At 44.1% G+C, this 17,046-nt stretch overlaps 1 protein-coding gene and 1 long non-coding RNA gene across 6 annotated transcripts in view; both read left to right on the forward strand.

The window, feature by feature from the left end:
* The window catches only part of SUDS3 (SDS3 homolog, SIN3A corepressor complex component), a 92,539-nt gene that overhangs the window by 14,591 nt on the left and 60,902 nt on the right, over positions 1-17,046 (forward strand). For all 5 annotated transcript variants that reach the window (XR_011385215.1, XR_011385216.1, XM_070065985.1 and 2 more), the window contains exons 7-10: positions 9,416-9,511; positions 10,360-10,421; positions 10,580-10,601; positions 11,621-11,726. Coding sequence is in view for 3 of the 5 variants with exons in the window: in XM_070065985.1 (XP_069922086.1) it covers positions 9,416-9,511; positions 10,360-10,421; positions 10,580-10,601; positions 11,621-11,726 (286 nt within the window). In the remaining 2 variants the exon portion in view is untranslated. The remainder of the gene's footprint in view (positions 1-9,415; positions 9,512-10,359; positions 10,422-10,579; positions 10,602-11,620; positions 11,727-17,046) is intronic.
* Positions 16-3,276, forward strand: LOC127484766 (uncharacterized). Its single transcript, XR_007911978.2, has 3 exons — positions 16-80; positions 1,728-1,798; positions 3,142-3,276. It is a non-coding gene; the product is annotated as an uncharacterized lncRNA (long non-coding RNA).

Below are 17,046 nucleotides of genomic sequence, written 5' to 3' on the forward strand. Positions count from 1 at the left end.
CCTTAGTCGAACTGCCTAACTTCCCTGAGCCTGTTTCCCCTTGTACTGTGGGGATGGGCATACCTCTCTCAGGATTGTGGGTAGAGATATGAGTGCTTTGTACAGTGTCCTCATGTAGACCAGGGGTGGGCCATGTACAGCCTGGGGGGCCGTGTAAGGCTGTGAAATCATTTGGTCTGCCCTTGTCAAGGCAGCTGCTGGGGTGGACTCAGTTTATTATAGGAGGCTAATTTTTTAAAAAGATTTATTTGAGGCCGGTGCTGCGGCTCACTAGGCTAATCCTCCGCCTAGCGGCGCCGGCACACCAGGTTCTAGTCCTGGTCGGGGCGCCGGATTCTGTCCCGGTTGCCCCTCTTCCAGGCCAGCTCTCTGCTGTGGCCCGGGAAAGCAGTGGAGGATGGCCCAAGTGCTTGGGCCCTGCACCCGCATGGGAGACCAGGAGAAGCACCTGGCTCCTGGCTTCGGATCAGCACAATGTGCCGGCCGTAGCACGCCGGCCGTGGTGGCCATTGGAGGGTGAACCAACGGCAAAAAGGAAGACCTTTCTCTCTGTTTCTCTCTCACTGTCCACTCTGCCTGTCCAAAAAAAAAAAAAAAATTATTTAAAAGGCAGATTTACAGAGATGCTGAGAGAGATCGAGAGATAGAGCAGTCTTCCATCACTGGTTCACTCCCAAATGGCCAAAAGAGCTGGAGATGGGTTCATCAGAAGCCAGGAAATTCTTCCTGGTCTCCCATGTGGACTATCTTCTGCTGCCTTCCCAGGCACATTAGCTGGTAGCTGGATTGGAAGTTGAGCAGCCAGAACTTAAACTGGTGCCCATATGGGTTGCTGGCACTAAAGGTGAATTTTTAAGTTGATAACTTTGAGTGGTCCGTGAATGATGTTATAAATATTTAGGTAGAGATGGCGCTGTGGCGTAGCAAGTAAGGCCGCCTCCTAAAGTGCTGGCATCTCATGTGGGCATCAGTTGTGAGTCCCTGTTGCTCCACTTCCCATCCAGTACCCTGCTAATGTTCCTGGGAAAGCAGTGGAAAATGGCCCAACTCCTTGGGCCCTTGCACTCATGTGGGAGTCCTGGAAGAAGCTCCTGGCTTCAGATCGGCCCAGCTCCAGCTGTTGCAGCCATTTGAGGAGTAATCCAAAGGATGGAAGACCTTTCTTTCTCTCGCTCTTCCTTTCAAATAAGTAAATCTTTTAAAAATTATAAAAAACAAAAAATCCAGGTGGCTCTTGGCAGAAGAAAGGTTCTCTACCCCTGTTGTAGACATAACAATAAATGGTAGACCCTTAGGAATAATTGCGAATTCTGCGTTACTTAATTCCTGGGTCAACTGCCATTTGTGTCTTAGTTATGTCCTGAACAACTTACCTAAGTCCGTATGTAGTAATGGGAATCCCTGTTCTGTTTACTCTGCCTTAATTACAGAAAAGGTATTGTTTTCCTTTGACCTAGATGTGAGAAGAAAGGTTCTGGGCTGTGTCATCTATGCTTTTAGGTCTCTTCCCCCAGCCGTTGCTGTGAACATTACAGAAGGAGCTGATAGGATTCCAACAGGGTAGCTAAACTTCTGTATTTTCCTGTGAAGGTGGTGAAGTTTTAGGAGATCCAGAACCAGTTCTTCTTTAGCTTTCCAGGACGTAGTAATCCACATAGGGGAACTTAGCAGACTGTAGGCAAGTTTAAAGAAGCAATATAGACCAGCTCTTCTGTTGCCGTTTGTAGACTGATGAATCCTAGAAGGATACGGGGAATTGGCTTCATCTAGCGATTGTGGAGTTGGCAAGTACTGTGAGGTGAGTCAGTGATTTGTCATTGGGACATGTAGGTGGCATGCCAAATTTAACTTTCTAATAATCACATTAGAAGGTTCTGAGGACCAGTTAAGATCTTTGTTTCACCTGTATATTCCTGGTGGCATGAACGAACCAGTTTGGCCTTCCCATCCCCATGACACAGCAGTGAGAACATGGTTGTATCTGGGGTAGGGGAGGTTTAACTCTTGGGGGAAAAAAAAAATCTGTCCTCTGATAGCTTCTTCATTAAATAACTTGGCAAAAGGAGTGAATTCCTTGAAGGCCTTTCAAGGCAGCTCAGAATATTTTTTTTTTTTTTTTTTGTGAGAAGGATGCTAAAATAGCATCTTCAGACAGCACCATCTTGTTCTTGTTGAAATGCTTTTTTAATTAGACCGATCACACTGTGGTGCCTTGTCTGCCGCCAGTCTGCCTGCCTGCTTTCAGATCTGCACACTGTTTTCTTTGATGGTGGCTGTGACTGGCAGTGATGCCTCATCGCTCTCTGCTCAGGCCACCAGATGTTCGGAGCCTTCATTAGGCTGGTGGGAAACACTGTCGATTTATAGCTGCTCCCTTTCCATCTGCAGGGAGGGGTGTCATCAGCTCACCTGCGATTTGGCATCCTAATTATTGACAAGCAGTAGACATTGTTTGGCCAGGCAGTTTTAAAAACAGGATCTTAACTGGGACAAGAGGCATTCTGATTGACTTGAGGCTGAACCTGCCAGGGTAGATACGACAAATGCAGGGAAATCATTTGTAACATGATACAATATATTACAGAAGTGTTTAAAGCTAGCCATGGACGTTAAAGGTACTGATGTCCTTCCCCAAGCCATTTGGTACCATTGGTATGGGAAGCACTGCCAAAGTAATGATAGAGTGTGGCAAGAGAAGGCAAGGGAGCTAGAAGGATAATTAGCATTTCCACAGATGGTGCTGCTATGGTGTCGGATTAAAGGCTTGGTTCTGTTCCTCTAATTGAGTGACTTACTTCACCTTTGTGGATTGATTCCCAGTATTAATATTGCCCACCCCTGCTTGGAAAATCTTTTCTGGTTCAACGTGAAAAACAAAGCAGCATAAGAGGCAGATGAGAATGTCACACTGGATGTGAGTGTTATCTGGTGGCCTGCACTGTCTGAGCAGGATTTACTCACCTCGCAGACCTCCTGTGGGGCATTTAGGAAAACTAGGTTGTACAGGTGGAAAGGTGGACTGTAAATAAAGAAGCTAGGATGAGCCATAAGTCAGTACTTCTCCAACTTCAATATGTAATATGGGTCACTTCTGGGGGAGGGTGGTCTTTAAAATTTTTTAAAATTTCTGTTATTTGAAAGGCAAAGAGAAAGAGATCTCCCGTCTGCTGGTTTACTGCCCAAATGCCTGCAACCAGCCAGAGGTTAGCATTGCAGCTGCCCAAGTACTTGAGCCATCTTCTGTGACTGGTGCTTCCAGGAAGCTTGATTGGAAGTAGAGGAGCCATGATTGAACCAGGCCATCCGATAAGAGGTGGGGCATCCAAGCTGGGACTTAACCAGTGAACCAAATGTTTGCTCCCACCTGGGGTCTTGATACAATGCAGCCTGTTTCAGGAGGCCTGAGGTGTTTCAGGATATCCTGGACCATACTTTGAGTAGTCGAGTTTTATGTAGAATTATCAGAGTGTAGTATTCTCTAACGTTGAAGTCAGGGTTACAAGTGACCCAGATAATCATTGAGAATGTAATGAGCTTTAAAAGGTGGAGAGTTTATTGTTTTTGATTTGTTTTTCTTGTTAGTGTAGCCATCTTTTCTTCCAAGAGTCTGTTGACTGCCGCTTCATTTTCTTTTGTAAATTCTTGCTCACCAGAGGATCTTCTAACCTTCAAGGCCCCAGTGATAGCCACTCATGACCTAAGTAGAGCCTTGAGTTTCCTTTAGAAGCTACTGGATTCAGAGCTGGCACCATGAGTCATAATGTCAAGATAGGAGTCTGCTTCCTAAGCACTTACATTGAGTCAGGCATTCTATGAAAACATCAGCAAAACAGAGCTACCTCTGCAGGCTGACAGAATGGGGTGAATGCTGGCTTTTACAAAATTTTTTCTGGGGCGGGGGGCTTCTCATTTGGCAAGGAGATGAGAGAATCTACTGTGAAGGTGATGAGATAGTGCCTATGAATGCTTCGTGCACAGAGTGAACACTGAGGCATTGACAGTTATAACCTCATTTAGTTCCTGCAGCTCCCTTTGATTTGGGAGCCATTATTTTTTATTTATTTGGAGGAGTTATAGAGAGATGTAGAGGCAGAGAGAGAGAGGGCTTCCACCTGCTGGTTCACTCCCCAAATGGCTGTAGTGGTTGGAGTTGAGCTGATCCAAAGCCAGGAGCTTCTTCAGGGTTTCCCACATGGATGCAGGGGCCCAAGGACTTGGGCCATCCTCTGCTGCTTTCCCAGGTGCATTAACAGGGAACTGGATCAGAAGTAGAGCAGCCAGGACTCAAACTGGCACCTATGTGGGATGCTGGTTTGGCAGGCCGGGGCTTTAACCCGCTGTGCCACATGGCTGGCCCCGGCAGCCATTATTCTGCCATTACAAATGGAAGAGCAGACTTGGAGAATAGTCGTCATTTGCTTTCAGTCCCGCAACTGAAAAACAGTTCTTAAGCCAGGATTTGGCCTCCAATGTGTTGTCTTCACCACCATATTTTATCTACTCTCTCCTGATAAGATGAATATGTGTAGTACTTCTTGGTGTGCAGAATCAGGATAATGGTTAAGACCTGTGTCCTTAAGGAGAATGTAAGCTCCTTAGGGAGAATGTAAGTTAGAAAAATTAATGTAGCTTCCCTGTCTTCCCAAATGGAAGGTGGCGTTGAGGTCGCTGCTGCTGAGTGAAGATTTTGACAGGCTTGTTGTTGTTCAGGCGTGTGTGATTGCACTGCAGGAGCAGTGAGTTCTGCATAATAGAAGCCAGAGTGTTGGGGATGCTGGAAGTCAAGGCAAGGAGAAGAGGCCCCACAAATACCTGGGGAGGGAGAATGGAGGTGACCTGGATTTTGCGTGGGTAGACTTGTCCTCAAGTTCTTTCCAAAAGTGACATTGTGGAATCCAGGCCATTAAATGTGGTTGATCTGGGGAGGGGGAGGGGGTGGGAGGCTCAGTTTTTTCTTTGAATGCCATCCCTTCATTATGGACCTAATTGAAATTGGTCCCTTCATTCTCACCCTGATTTGGTCTCCAAAGACCTGACCTTGATTCTTATCCCTCCTTCTCCAGCCACTGCTATGTTGATTTGTGATGATCTTGGTGAACCTGCCTTTTCTTGTGGGGTGTGCTGGGGCCTGCCCTGGACTCCTGACCTAGAGCTGTTTCACACTGCGTGGCTTGCAGGAAATTGCCAGGCTGTGGCAGGGTTTCCTCAGCTGTGGCTTTTTTTCTGATACTAGTGCTCCTTTGAATCACTGCAACTAAATTTTTTTTCCAGTAGCTAAAAAATAGCTTGTTTTTTTTCTTCTTTAAAGATTTTGAAAGGCAGAGTTAGAGAATCTTCTGGTTCATTCTACAAATGACTGCAGCAGCCAGTGCTGAGCCAGGCTGAAGTCAGAAGTTGTACCCTGGTCTCCCATATGGGTGTAGGGGCCCAAGTGTTTGGGCCACATTCTTTGTTGCTTCCCCAGGCACATTAGCAGAGAGCTGGATTGGAAGTGGAACAGCTGTGTCTTGAAATGATGTCCATAGTCGCCGGTTCGAGACCTGGCTGCTCTGCTTCCAATCCAGCTCTCTGCTATTGCCTGGGAGAGCAGTAGAAGATGGCCCAAGTCCTTGGGCCCCTGCACCCACGTAGGAGAACAGGAAGAAGCTCCTGGCTCCTGGCTTTGGATCGGTGCAGCTCTGGCCGTTGCAGCCATCTGGGGAATGAACCAGTGGATGGAAGGCCCCTCTCTCTCTCTCTCTCTCTCTCTCTCTCTCTCTCTCTCTCTCTCTCTGCCTCTCAACCTCTCAACTTTCTATGTAACTCTGACTTTCAAATAAATAAACAAATATTTTAAAAAAAGAAATGGTGACCACAGGGGATGCCACAACACCGGCCCCTTAATATTGTTTTAATTGACACAGTAATTTAATGTATTTCTGTAGTACAGTGTGGTATCTTGATTCATGTTTACATGGTATAATCAAATCCAGGTACATAGCATGTTCATCACTGCATGCCTTTGTCATTTTGTGGTCAGAACATTGAAATTATTCAACACAACATTGTGCAAAAGAATGCCAACACTTATTCTTCGTCTGTAACTGGCAGTTTGTACTCATTGACTAGTTCTTGAAGAGTCCTCATATGTGAACATGCGTGAACTTGTTTTAATGATAAAAGCATGTTGAAATGAAGCTGCTACTGCAGTTGAGCACTGTGGGCAGGGGAGCTGTTAGAAGTGAATGAAGAGGCCTAGGAAGAAGTACAAAACAGAAGGCCAGCCGGTAAATGAGTAGTGACGTGTAAAGTGCGAGTGATTAATTTTAACAGGAAGCTCTCTCCATAGGAACTGTTCTATAATAACTACCCAGCACTGATGCATCCCATTGTGTAGATATCAGACCGAGGGCTACCTGGGGCTTATCTATCTATCAGGCTTCCTGAGGAGCAGAGAAATAGGATTCATACCATTGAAGGTCAGAAATCTGAGATGGTTTGGGGAGGGGTTGTAGATGCAGTCTCATGGCTTATGTAGTGCTTTCTGTGTGAAACTCTCCCAGAATTGTCTTAAGGGTTTTATTTCAATGATTTCTACAACTAGCATCCCCACTGACGTGAACCTCTGAAGAGTCTTCCGGATCAGAGAGACTTTTTAATTTTGGCCAGTTAGGGCCATCTGAGAGGATTGGGTGATACCCATGCTTGTGTTACCTCCTCCAGGGCTCAACTTTAGTTCTAAAATTTTGGTTTTTGTCAGTACCCAGGTTGAGTGCCTTGGGATTCTTATTGATCAGAATCACCAAGAGACTGATATTTAAACTCAGAATGCCAGCTCTTGCTTGAGGTGAGAAGTAGAACTTCTAGACATACTGAGACCTAGGTGGTCAGACTGCCCCTTCCCTCTAAGGAAAACTTAGGTTTATAACCAGCTAGGCAAAGCTGGAATAGGAGAAAGGCGACTGAAGTGGTAATCTTTCTGTTTTGTCCTTAGACTTAGACACTTGCATGTTGGTCTCCCTGTCAGATTCCATCTTCTGCATGGGCCACTGGCCAGGACCGTTGTCTGCTGTCTTCTCAGGGGCAGAAACAAGCTGGTAAATTTTAGGGTTTATGCAAACATAGTCTTTTGTATAAAATTCACCAGCTTATTTTTGTTGACTAATAAAATGAATGGATTTTTCCCATTTTATAAGAATTTGATGATATTTTCTGATCTATAGTTGGTACACTTAGGATTTTCAGAGTTCAGCGGTGTAATTGGACTTGATGTTCCCACATCTTCTCAGCTGTACCTGTACTTGGGCCCCTTCCATGGTATATTGCCCACCCTCCCGACCCTGCATTCTTGGCAACCCTTGGAGCAGGGCACACGTAGCCATTCTCTTTGGTGTACAGAACTTTCCATATGATCTGGGCTACATGCTTTCTCTCTGGTGCTCCCTTGGATAGGGTGAGCCTCCTAAACATTTTGTTTTCCAAGTTAGGTTTGAATATTGCAAAGCCTCACCGCTGACATCAAACCACCTTACAGTCTGTAACTTTCACTCAGCTCATAATGCCTTGACTTCTTAAAAGGACTTTACATAGCTTTTTTTTCCTTCTTAAAAATATAATAAAAATCAGAATTGCTGAAATTCTGGTTATGCCAGGCACTATACTCAGGGCTTCACTTGTATCATTGTGTAACTCTTAGAGTACTCTGCTAGGGAGAGACTGATATTTCCATTCTCTACACGAGGGAGCGAGCAACATAGAGCATTTATGCAGGCTGCAGGTACAGATTTGTTAGTGTTCATTATGTCTGTGATGGTTATTTTACCTTTACTTGATTCATAGGGAAAAATTCAATTATTGCCCATTTTTTGGGAGCAAGATCCAGAAATATTTGTTGTTGTATGTTTCCTAAATAGTCAGATCCTGCACATTGCTGTAGTAGAATTCCATAACCCTGCCTGTCTGCTCTGCTGACAGTGTGCGTCATTATCAGTGAGCTTTATCTCATGATCAGGTGTGACCTCATCTTGTCATTCTGCAGAAAGTTTTGTGAGGCCCACACAGCGTGCCCCAGCTCTTGCTGGGTAGGGGCAGTCTCCATGCTGCAGTGCAGTCTCAATGTCTGATGTCCTGTAGTGTGGCACTTGGCATAGGAACAATGCTCTGGTTACTTGGAAGATGGGCTGGGTCTCTGCCCATGGAAACTATAACAAAGGGGAATATTGGATGGATGTTATGTGGGAGTTTGCCAGGTAGGATGAGGGGCAGGCAGAGGCTTGAAAGGATGGAAGTAGGTTGCCTGTGGGTAAGAGAGCTCACAGCTGGAGTATAGGGTGAGTGTCAATGAAGGAGAAATGAGCAAGTCCAGAAATAAGGCATGGCATTTGTAGAGTGGCAAGCCAGTGCTACGTTTAGTAAGAAGAGTGAGTGAGAGGCAGGATATTCTAATTTGTATCTTAGGAAGGTCACTTGAGCACAGGTGGTCCTTGGGGTAGGTTAGTGAATAGATGAGGGCATAGTTTTGCAAGAACTGATGTCTAGTGAATTTGATGCTTGCGTGAAGGCCGTCACAGAGGACACTTTGGTTTGCAAGGATGAATAGGTTAGATGGTCCTGAGATGCAGAAGAGGCAGCTGTGGGAGGGGAGGAAAGAGATCTTTTGGAATGGAGAGAGAGTGTGGTGTTGGGTGTAGGCTGCCATTCCAAGGGGTGGCTGGAGCGAGAATTAATGATTGGGAATTGGGGTCATCGTTATTTGAGGACCAGGCCAGCAGGAAAGAACCCTGAGGAGGTGACAGAGCAGAGATTTGTGCAGCCAAGGCTGGGAAGGCAGGGATTGTAAGGCAGGGAAGTCAGCTGCAGTTCAGACTACAGAGAGAAGTCAGGAAGAATGAGAACAGGCTTTTCTTATGAGCCTTCAGTATGTCATTCTTGATGGTCAAGTAACCACAAAAGACTGTAAGAGGAGAAAAGGGTCTGAGTTTGTAAATGGAGACTTATTATACAAATGTTGGCACAGAGGCCAGTGGCCTCTGAAAGAGCCTTCTGTACCAGTGAGCTTCCCTCCCGTCTGTGGGAACAGCAGACATCTGTGACCTGAGACGACCCCCAGGTTCCTTTCACTCTCGAGATCCGATGAATCTGTAGCTTCGTAATTTGAGGGAGGGGATATCCCCTAGCTTTTGAGGTTGGAGAGATGATTGCAGTGTTAGACTGTGGGGCTACGTTTCGAGAGGATTGTACACCTAGATCAGCTGGTCTTGAATCTTATAAACATGAACTCTGAAATCTAATATGAGCATCTGGCTTGGGCCATGTGTAGACCAAACATTCCCCAGTGAAATGGTTCTGCATGAGTGACTCTGGGGTAGGTAATTCTTATAGTAGAGAAATTCTTACTGACTGGGAATTAGATTTGTCCATTCTGTTCTTGCCACAGATTCTATGGAAGTGAAACCCATCATGACCAGAAAGTTGCGGAGGCGACCAAATGACCCTGTCCCCATCCCAGACAAGAGGAGAAAACCTGCTCCTGATATCCATTTGGATCAAGTTTTAGTCACTTTTTTCTCTTAAGATTGTAGAATCATTTGCCTGTCCATTTGATAGAGTATATATGGCTGTCGTCTTACAGAGCATAGCAACATTTGATTGGAAAGCATCTGTGAGTTATCCATCCACAGGTTGCGGCTGGGCCATTTTATTATCGCAGTCCGTAATTGCTAATTGCTGCTATTAATGGGAGAGATTTATAGAGAGGAGTTATTTGAAAAGGTACTTTGTGTTGGAAATCCAGCCGGGGCAACTGAAAAATTAATGTGCCTTAATTTTTCCACCTGTAAAATGAGGATAGTAATATCTGCCTTTATGTGCCTCAGTTACCTAAATCCCTAAAGTAGTGGATTGAAAACTGTTCTTAAAACAGATGAGATTTAATTCAGATATAAAGCAGCCTCTTTAATCATAAAAATGGGAATGATATGTGGGGAGAAGTGTGTGTGTGTGTGTGTGTGTGTGTGTGTGTATGTATGTATGTATGTATGTGTGTTTTGAGTAAAAGTCTTCAGATCTTTGGAACAAAAGCAGCCTATAAATTCAGGATGAAATTCTTTACTATTTCCTGTGTTCTTGCTATTTTACATACCTACTGAGTCTCATTTTACCTTCTCATCATAGTTTGTAAGGTTGGGGATGTAAATTGTTTTTTATAGCTGGACACCACGACATTTAGTAGGGAAATCAACTTTGCAGGAAGCAAAGTATTATAAAAGTATCATTTAACAAAGCTACATTTTGTAAGCTCTGTAATACTGGTGCCATTTTGTTGCCTTCTGTTTCTTTGCAAACCGTACTTTTCAGACACATTCCTTTAACTCTCAACACCTCAGCTAAACTATTTGTTAACAGATGAACAGATCATGGAGGATCTGAGAACGTTAAATAAGGTACAATTTGATTTTTTCTTAAACTTCTTTGGAAGTCAAAGCTTGACGTGGTTTCCTGCTTCACTTTGTTGTATTGCTTTTACATCATGATACCTCTGACACCTTCAGTTGCTTCTGAAATGATTTTCTCTAAGATTTTTTTGTTGTTCTTCCTACAGCTTAAGTCACCCAAGAGACCAGGTAAGTGCATTATGTTATTGGCGTTTGCAATCTTTTTATTGTATTGTTGTAAAAGCATGCAAATACATGTCAGTGAATTGTTGATGTTTCAAAAATAAAATATTTAGTGTGGGCCCAAAAGCAGTCATGATGAAAACTGAAAGGGATCTTAAGTGTGTCCCTCCTTTGACTATCTTTTTTTTTTTACCTTGGTATGTCATTCTTGTCTTTTCTTTAGGATTTATTATAAAAGACTTTTGACTGGTAGAGGTTCTTTCTATGTGGGCATCAGGCGTAAGATTCAACTTGATATGCATTTTTTTGACAATGAATTATGAAGGGTTTTCCAGTAGGACTCACATTCTGAAGTGAAGCTAGAGGCGTTTCCACGGCCTGATTCTGCTGCCGCGTCCTTGCTATAGGAGAAGCTGACCCAGTGTTCACAGTGGTTTCTTCCAGGGCAGCACTTGAGGGCATGCCAGTTTGCATACTGGAATAATTGCTTGGTAAGGCCTTAAGTGTGGGGTCACTTACACATCCCTCTCCCCACTAAGTTTATTGCAGGCAAAAAGCAACTTGGTGTAGACACAGTCCTGAGTGCCATAGTAGTCCACAGGGACGTCTTGAAGGGGAGAGGGCTTTGAGTGTGTGACCCTACTGTAGTTCTGGAAATTGTCGTTTTTTGAAAGAGATTTTCATTGTTCCTGCCTTTTTTGGACTTCCGATCACCAGGGATTTATTCTTACTCTGATTGTGTATAACTTACACATTGGACCTTAAAGCTTCCTGAGCCTCAGGTTGCTCTTTTGCTCGGAAGGTTAAGTCTGTGACTTGACTACCTCGTTAGGTTGCCTTGAGGGTCAAATTAGATGCAGTGTACAAGAACTGTGTTGAATTCCCATGCATTACTAACATTATAGGAGCTTGAGGGTCATGATTCCACTGCATTCTGATGGCAGTTCAATTATAGCATGCTGGGTGGCGGGCTCAACACGTGTTTGGTACGTACTTAGTCATTCCAGTGTGTCTGGTTCCTCCAGCATCCCCATCCTCTCCTGAACACTTGCCTACTACACCTGCAGAGTCTCCTGCCCAGCGGTTTGAAGCTCGGATCGAAGATGGCAAACTGTACTATGATAAAAGATGGTATGTTACGGGAACACCTGGATTACTTTAAGAGTCTAATAAGAACCAGTTGGAGAGGATCTGGGGCTCTCTACAGTTGTGTGTGTGTGTGTGTGTGTGTTTTTTTTTTTTTTTTTAAGACTTACTTATTTATTTGAGAGGCAGAGAGAGAGATCTTCCATGCTCTGGTTCACTCCCCAAATGGCCACAATGGCCAGAGCTGGTCCGATTTGAAGCCCGAAGCCAGGAGCTTCTTCCAGGTTTCCCATGTGGGTACAAGTGCCCAAGGACTTGGACCATCTTCTGCTTTCCCAGGTGCATTAGCAGGGAGCTGGATCAGAAGTGGAGTAGCAGGACTCAAACCTGCCCCCATATGGGATGCTGGCACTGCAGGTGGCGGCTTTTAACTGCTGTGCCACAGCACTGCCCCCATCTACAGTTGTTTTTCAGAGCATAACTGCAGAATAACTTCACAGTAGTACAAGTGGAACTCCATTTGAAAATGTTCCAGCAGTTACGTGTTGGACACCTATGTTGGATCTCAGCACAATTTTTGAAGTGTGTGTGTGTCTCTGTGTGTGTGTATTTAAGAAGATGTATTAATTTATTTTGAGGGAGTTATGGAGAGAAAGGGAAAAACAGAGAGATCTTCCACCTGCTGGTTCACTCCCTAGGTGGCTTCATTGGCTGTAGTATATGTTTCTTTTTGCCTCCTCTGAACTCTGCCCCTGTGTGCTCAAGTTAATAGGTGTTCTGCACCTAAAAGGATTTTGTGATCACATCAGTTTGGGAGAAGACCATGTTAATTAAGATAAATGGCGGGGAGGGCCAGTGCTGTGGCATAGAAGGTTGAGCCGCTACCTGTGGTGTGAGCATCCCATATGGGCGCCAATTCTTGTCCCAGCTGCTCCTCTTCTGATCCAGCTTCCTGCTACTGTGCCTGGGAAGGTAGTGGAAGATGGCCCAAGTCCTTGGGTTCCCGCCACCCATGTGGGAGAACTAGAGGAGGTTCTTGGCTTCCGCCTGGCCCAACCCCAGCTTTTGTGGCCATTTGGGAAGTGAACTAGTGGATGGAAGATTTTCTGTCTCCTCTTTCTCAGTATATCTGCCTTTCAAATAAATAAATCTTAAAACAACAAAAAGGTAAATGGTTTTTGTTCTTGTAGCCTTCTTTGGATCCTGTGATATGCTGAGGTGCTCTGAATTTCTAAGATTTTAGGTATTTTTTGATAGCTGTATCTTTTCTTCATGCATCATCCTGCTATACAAGTGTACCAGGAAGCTTACTTGGGGGAATTGCATCCTAAAGCATTTCTACTTGAGAGTGAAGAGTGTTTTAGACCTTCAGACTGACAGCATTTTTTAACTAGAAAGGAAGTGGCAAAACAATATGAAAAAACCGTAAGATCTCATACATTTATTCATTCAACAGACACTTACTGTCTGCTTCGTGTTAGGTGTTCTGCTAGGTGTTAAATCACCCTGGGTCTTGCCATGTTTTCACAGTGATTTTAATTCTGACACACTTCTTTCTGCTCTTTGGCCATACTCGGGCTTACTGTTCTGTGTAAGTCAAAGTAGACACATGATTACATCCTGCCTTTCCACTTGGTTACATGGAGAATGTTTATGCTTTGCTGTAATTATCATTTTTAACGACTATATAGTGATTCTGAGTTTCAGTATCTTTATTTAGCAAAAGTTCCAAAATTAGGGTAATGGTTATTTTGAAACTTTTTAACTATTTTAAGGGAAAAAGTCCCCAGAATGTTGTTAGTTGGTTACCTTATATAGTACATTGACAAAATACTCTGAGATCTTGTCATGCCTGAAATAATTTTCTCCTATTAAGTTCCAGTCAGTGAGTTGGCTGGTAGGTGATGGAGTCTTGCTGTGTTTCTAAGCCTGATCATAGTGACCTCTGTCCCTTTTTTTTTTTTTTTTTTTTTTAAGATTTATTTATTTACTTGAAAGTGTTACAGAGAGAGAGAAGGAGAGGCAGAGAGAGAGGTCCTTCATCTGCTGGTTCACTCCCTAATTGGCTGCAATGGCTGGAGCTGCACCAATCTGAAGCCAGGAGCCTCCTCCTGGTCTCCCTTGCGGGTACGGGGCCTAAGGACTTGGGTCATCTTTTACTGCTTTCCCAGGCCATAGCAGAGAGCTGGATCAGAAGTGGAGCAGCTGGGACTTGAGCAGGCACCCATATGGGATGCTGGCACTGCAGGTGGCAGCTTTACCCATTATGCTACAGTGCCAGCCCCAACCTCTGTCTCTCTAATTTGGCTATTTGATGCTCTTAAAGTCTAGCTACCACTGTATGTTAACGTTGCTTATCAGAGCACATCACCACTAGGTGGCAGGCTCTAACAGCTTAACACAGTGGGGCAAACTAAGATGAAAAATGTTTCTAATAATGAAAACCAAATAACCTTTAAAGATCAAGCCCACACATAGAACCATCTTTGGAAATGATGAGATTTATCACTAACATTTTTATGGATCTGTGAGTCTTAAAGCCATGTGATATTTCAAATGATGTTCATTTTGTAATTACGTTGCTTTGGATCTCCATCCCTCCCTCCTTCTATGCTTAATCCTTAGACTTTATGAGACGTGTCTTGAGGCTGAACATGCAGTAAAATAAAACTTTTTTTTAAAGAAAGGCTGCCCATTGACTGATGTTTCATAACATAAATGGAGCAGTCACATTTGATGTGTTAGGACTCCTAACCAATTCAAAGGAATTTTCACCATCTTTCTCATATTAGCAGCAAGCATTTAAAAAATAATGTATCTGGAAGCATTTTACTTTGTTGTTCGGTGTATTTCAAGAATGTTGTTTTCTGTATTTTGAATGTTTTTCTTTGGCTTTGATAGAGCTCATAATAAGTCATTGCAAGGTGGGTCCCTCCTTCCCTGATGCTAATTAGAGGCTGTTGTGGGAGTCCTGGCCCGCACTGGTTGTTGCAGAACCAGCTTTGCGCATATCACCAAGTTCTTAATGTCTGAATTTATATCCTTGTCCAGGAGGCTCTGTTTTTCTTTCTTCCTTTTTAGCAGACATGACCTGTCACTGCGAGCTTGACTGAATTACTTTCTGCTGTCTCCAGCGGTGTGGAGTATTTTGGTGTGACATTATTTTTGACCAAACATGTTTCATTGCGTATTAACGTACTTCAGTGAAATAAAGGAGATTCAGGCTTCCCATCCTCGTGTGAACACTTATCAAGCTACATTTCATTTTGAAAGATAAGCATGTTCTTTTGCCTTGGTCTTACTTTGCTTTTAAGGCATTTCAAATCATGCTGTAAGTTTGCCTCAATGTTGATTTGGGCTATTGACCCTTCTCAGAAAGTACTGTGGAAGTAGCTGATATTTTAAAATAACTGATAGTGCTGGTGGAATATGTTTTTCCCCTTTTCACTTTACATCTGGGCTGCTAGTGTGAATCAGAAATGAAGTCATCCACTTGCTCAGTCTTCAGCTGATGCAAAGACTGTTAGAACAGTGAGTAAGTAATCGGTACTACTTGAGGTTTATACTTGTCATGTGGTTTCATATTTTTTGGAAATGAAGTGTTAATATCAGAATTCCTAGAAGAATAAAAAATTAAATCTTTTCTCCTACCCCCATCCTACACCACTTTTGGACCCACCTTTAAACAAATTGCTTTGTTTGAAAATAGTGTTGGTAATTGTAGTTCACTGGGTTTTATAGAAGTCTCAAGCTTTTTATTTATTTTTTTAAATTTTTTTTATCTTTAACAGGCAGAGTGGGCAGTGAGAGAGACAGAGAGAAAGGTCTTCCTTTTGCCATTGGTTCACCCTCCAATGGCCACCGCGGCCGGCGTGCTGTGGCCGGCGCATCGCGCTGATCCGAAGGCAGGAGCCAGGTACTTATCCTGGTCTCCCATGCGGGTGCAGGGCCCAAGCACTTGGGCCATCCTCCACTGCACTCCCGGGCCACAGCAGAGAGCTGGCCTGGAAGAGGAGCAACCGGGACAGAATCCGGCGCCCCGACCGGGACTAGAACCCGGTGTGCCGGCACCGCAAGGTGGAGGATTAGCCTAGTGAGCTGCGGCACTGGCATGAAGTCTCAAGCTTTAAGGGTTTAATTGTAGGAATACCCAGGTCGGAATTTCCATTAGTAATAAAGAAATGCAGTCAGTTTGACATTGGTGTGTATTTCTGAGGCTGTTTAAGTGTGTGTGTGTTCATTCTTCCAGCAGCTGTGTAAAACAGGTTAATTGGCAAAAAAGAAATAATGTCCGTTTTTACTCATTTAGCTCTATTGATGTTTTTAAAGTTTTTTATGGATTATTTTCTTTTATTCTTCATAATTTGAATAGTAAATTTGTCTGTTAAGGTTGTCATATCTTTTTGGTTTCATCTTAAAAGCCCCCCAAATGTGTACTTAATTTTCTAAAGTCTTCTCATAGGATTCAGATCACTTAGTAGGTTGAATATCCAGGGATAATGGTTCCCCAAGAATGTTGTGCAGTTCATGAGCGTCCCCTGAAGGTTATGGAGACTGGTTCAGGAGGGACCACTGAGCCTGTGATTTGGAAGTTGGCTGCTTTGGGAAGCTCACCGGCCAGCTCTCCTGTGGGGCAGGCGGGGACCAGTGGTGGACATTCAAGCCACCACTGTTTGGTGATCCCAGAGGAGGCAGATTTGACAGGAGACCAGATGCCCAAGTCTCAGGCTGCTGCTCAGGACTGATATATGATATTGTATTCTTTACTCCTAATGCTCATTCTTTTTTTTTTTTTTTTTTTAAGATTTTATTTCTTGGGGCCAATGCTGTGGCGCAGCGGGTTAAAGCCCTGGCCTGAAGCACTGGCATCCCATATGGGCGCCGGTTCTGGTCCCAGCTGCTCCTCTTCCAATCCAGTTCTGCTATAGCCTTGGAGGGCAGTGGAAGATTTTGTTTTCTTGAAAGTCAGAGTTACACAGAGATCTATTCGTTGGTTCACTCCCCAAATGACTGCAGTGGCTGGAGCTACACCAATCCAAAGCCAAGACCCAGAAGCTTCTTCTGGACTCCCACATGGGTGCAGGGGCCCAAGGAGTTGGGTCATCTTCTATGCTTTCCCAGGCCACAACAGAGAGCTGGATTGGAAGTTTAGCAGCTGAGACCTGAACTGGCTCCCATATGGGATGCCGGCACTGCAGGTGACAGCTTTACCTGCTGCAGCACATCCCTGGCCCCCCCCTGATGTTCATTCTTATGTCAGTCAAATGTATGGTGCTTGGATTCTAAGCACAGTTAAAGGAAAATGCAACCTGTCTTGTCAGAATTGCTTGAATGATCTTCCAGATATAAAGGTTTTCTTGAACAG

The sequence above is a fragment of the Oryctolagus cuniculus genome, chromosome 21 (assembly GCF_964237555.1).
Source record: "Oryctolagus cuniculus chromosome 21, mOryCun1.1, whole genome shotgun sequence".
NCBI lineage: Eukaryota > Metazoa > Chordata > Mammalia > Lagomorpha > Leporidae > Oryctolagus > Oryctolagus cuniculus.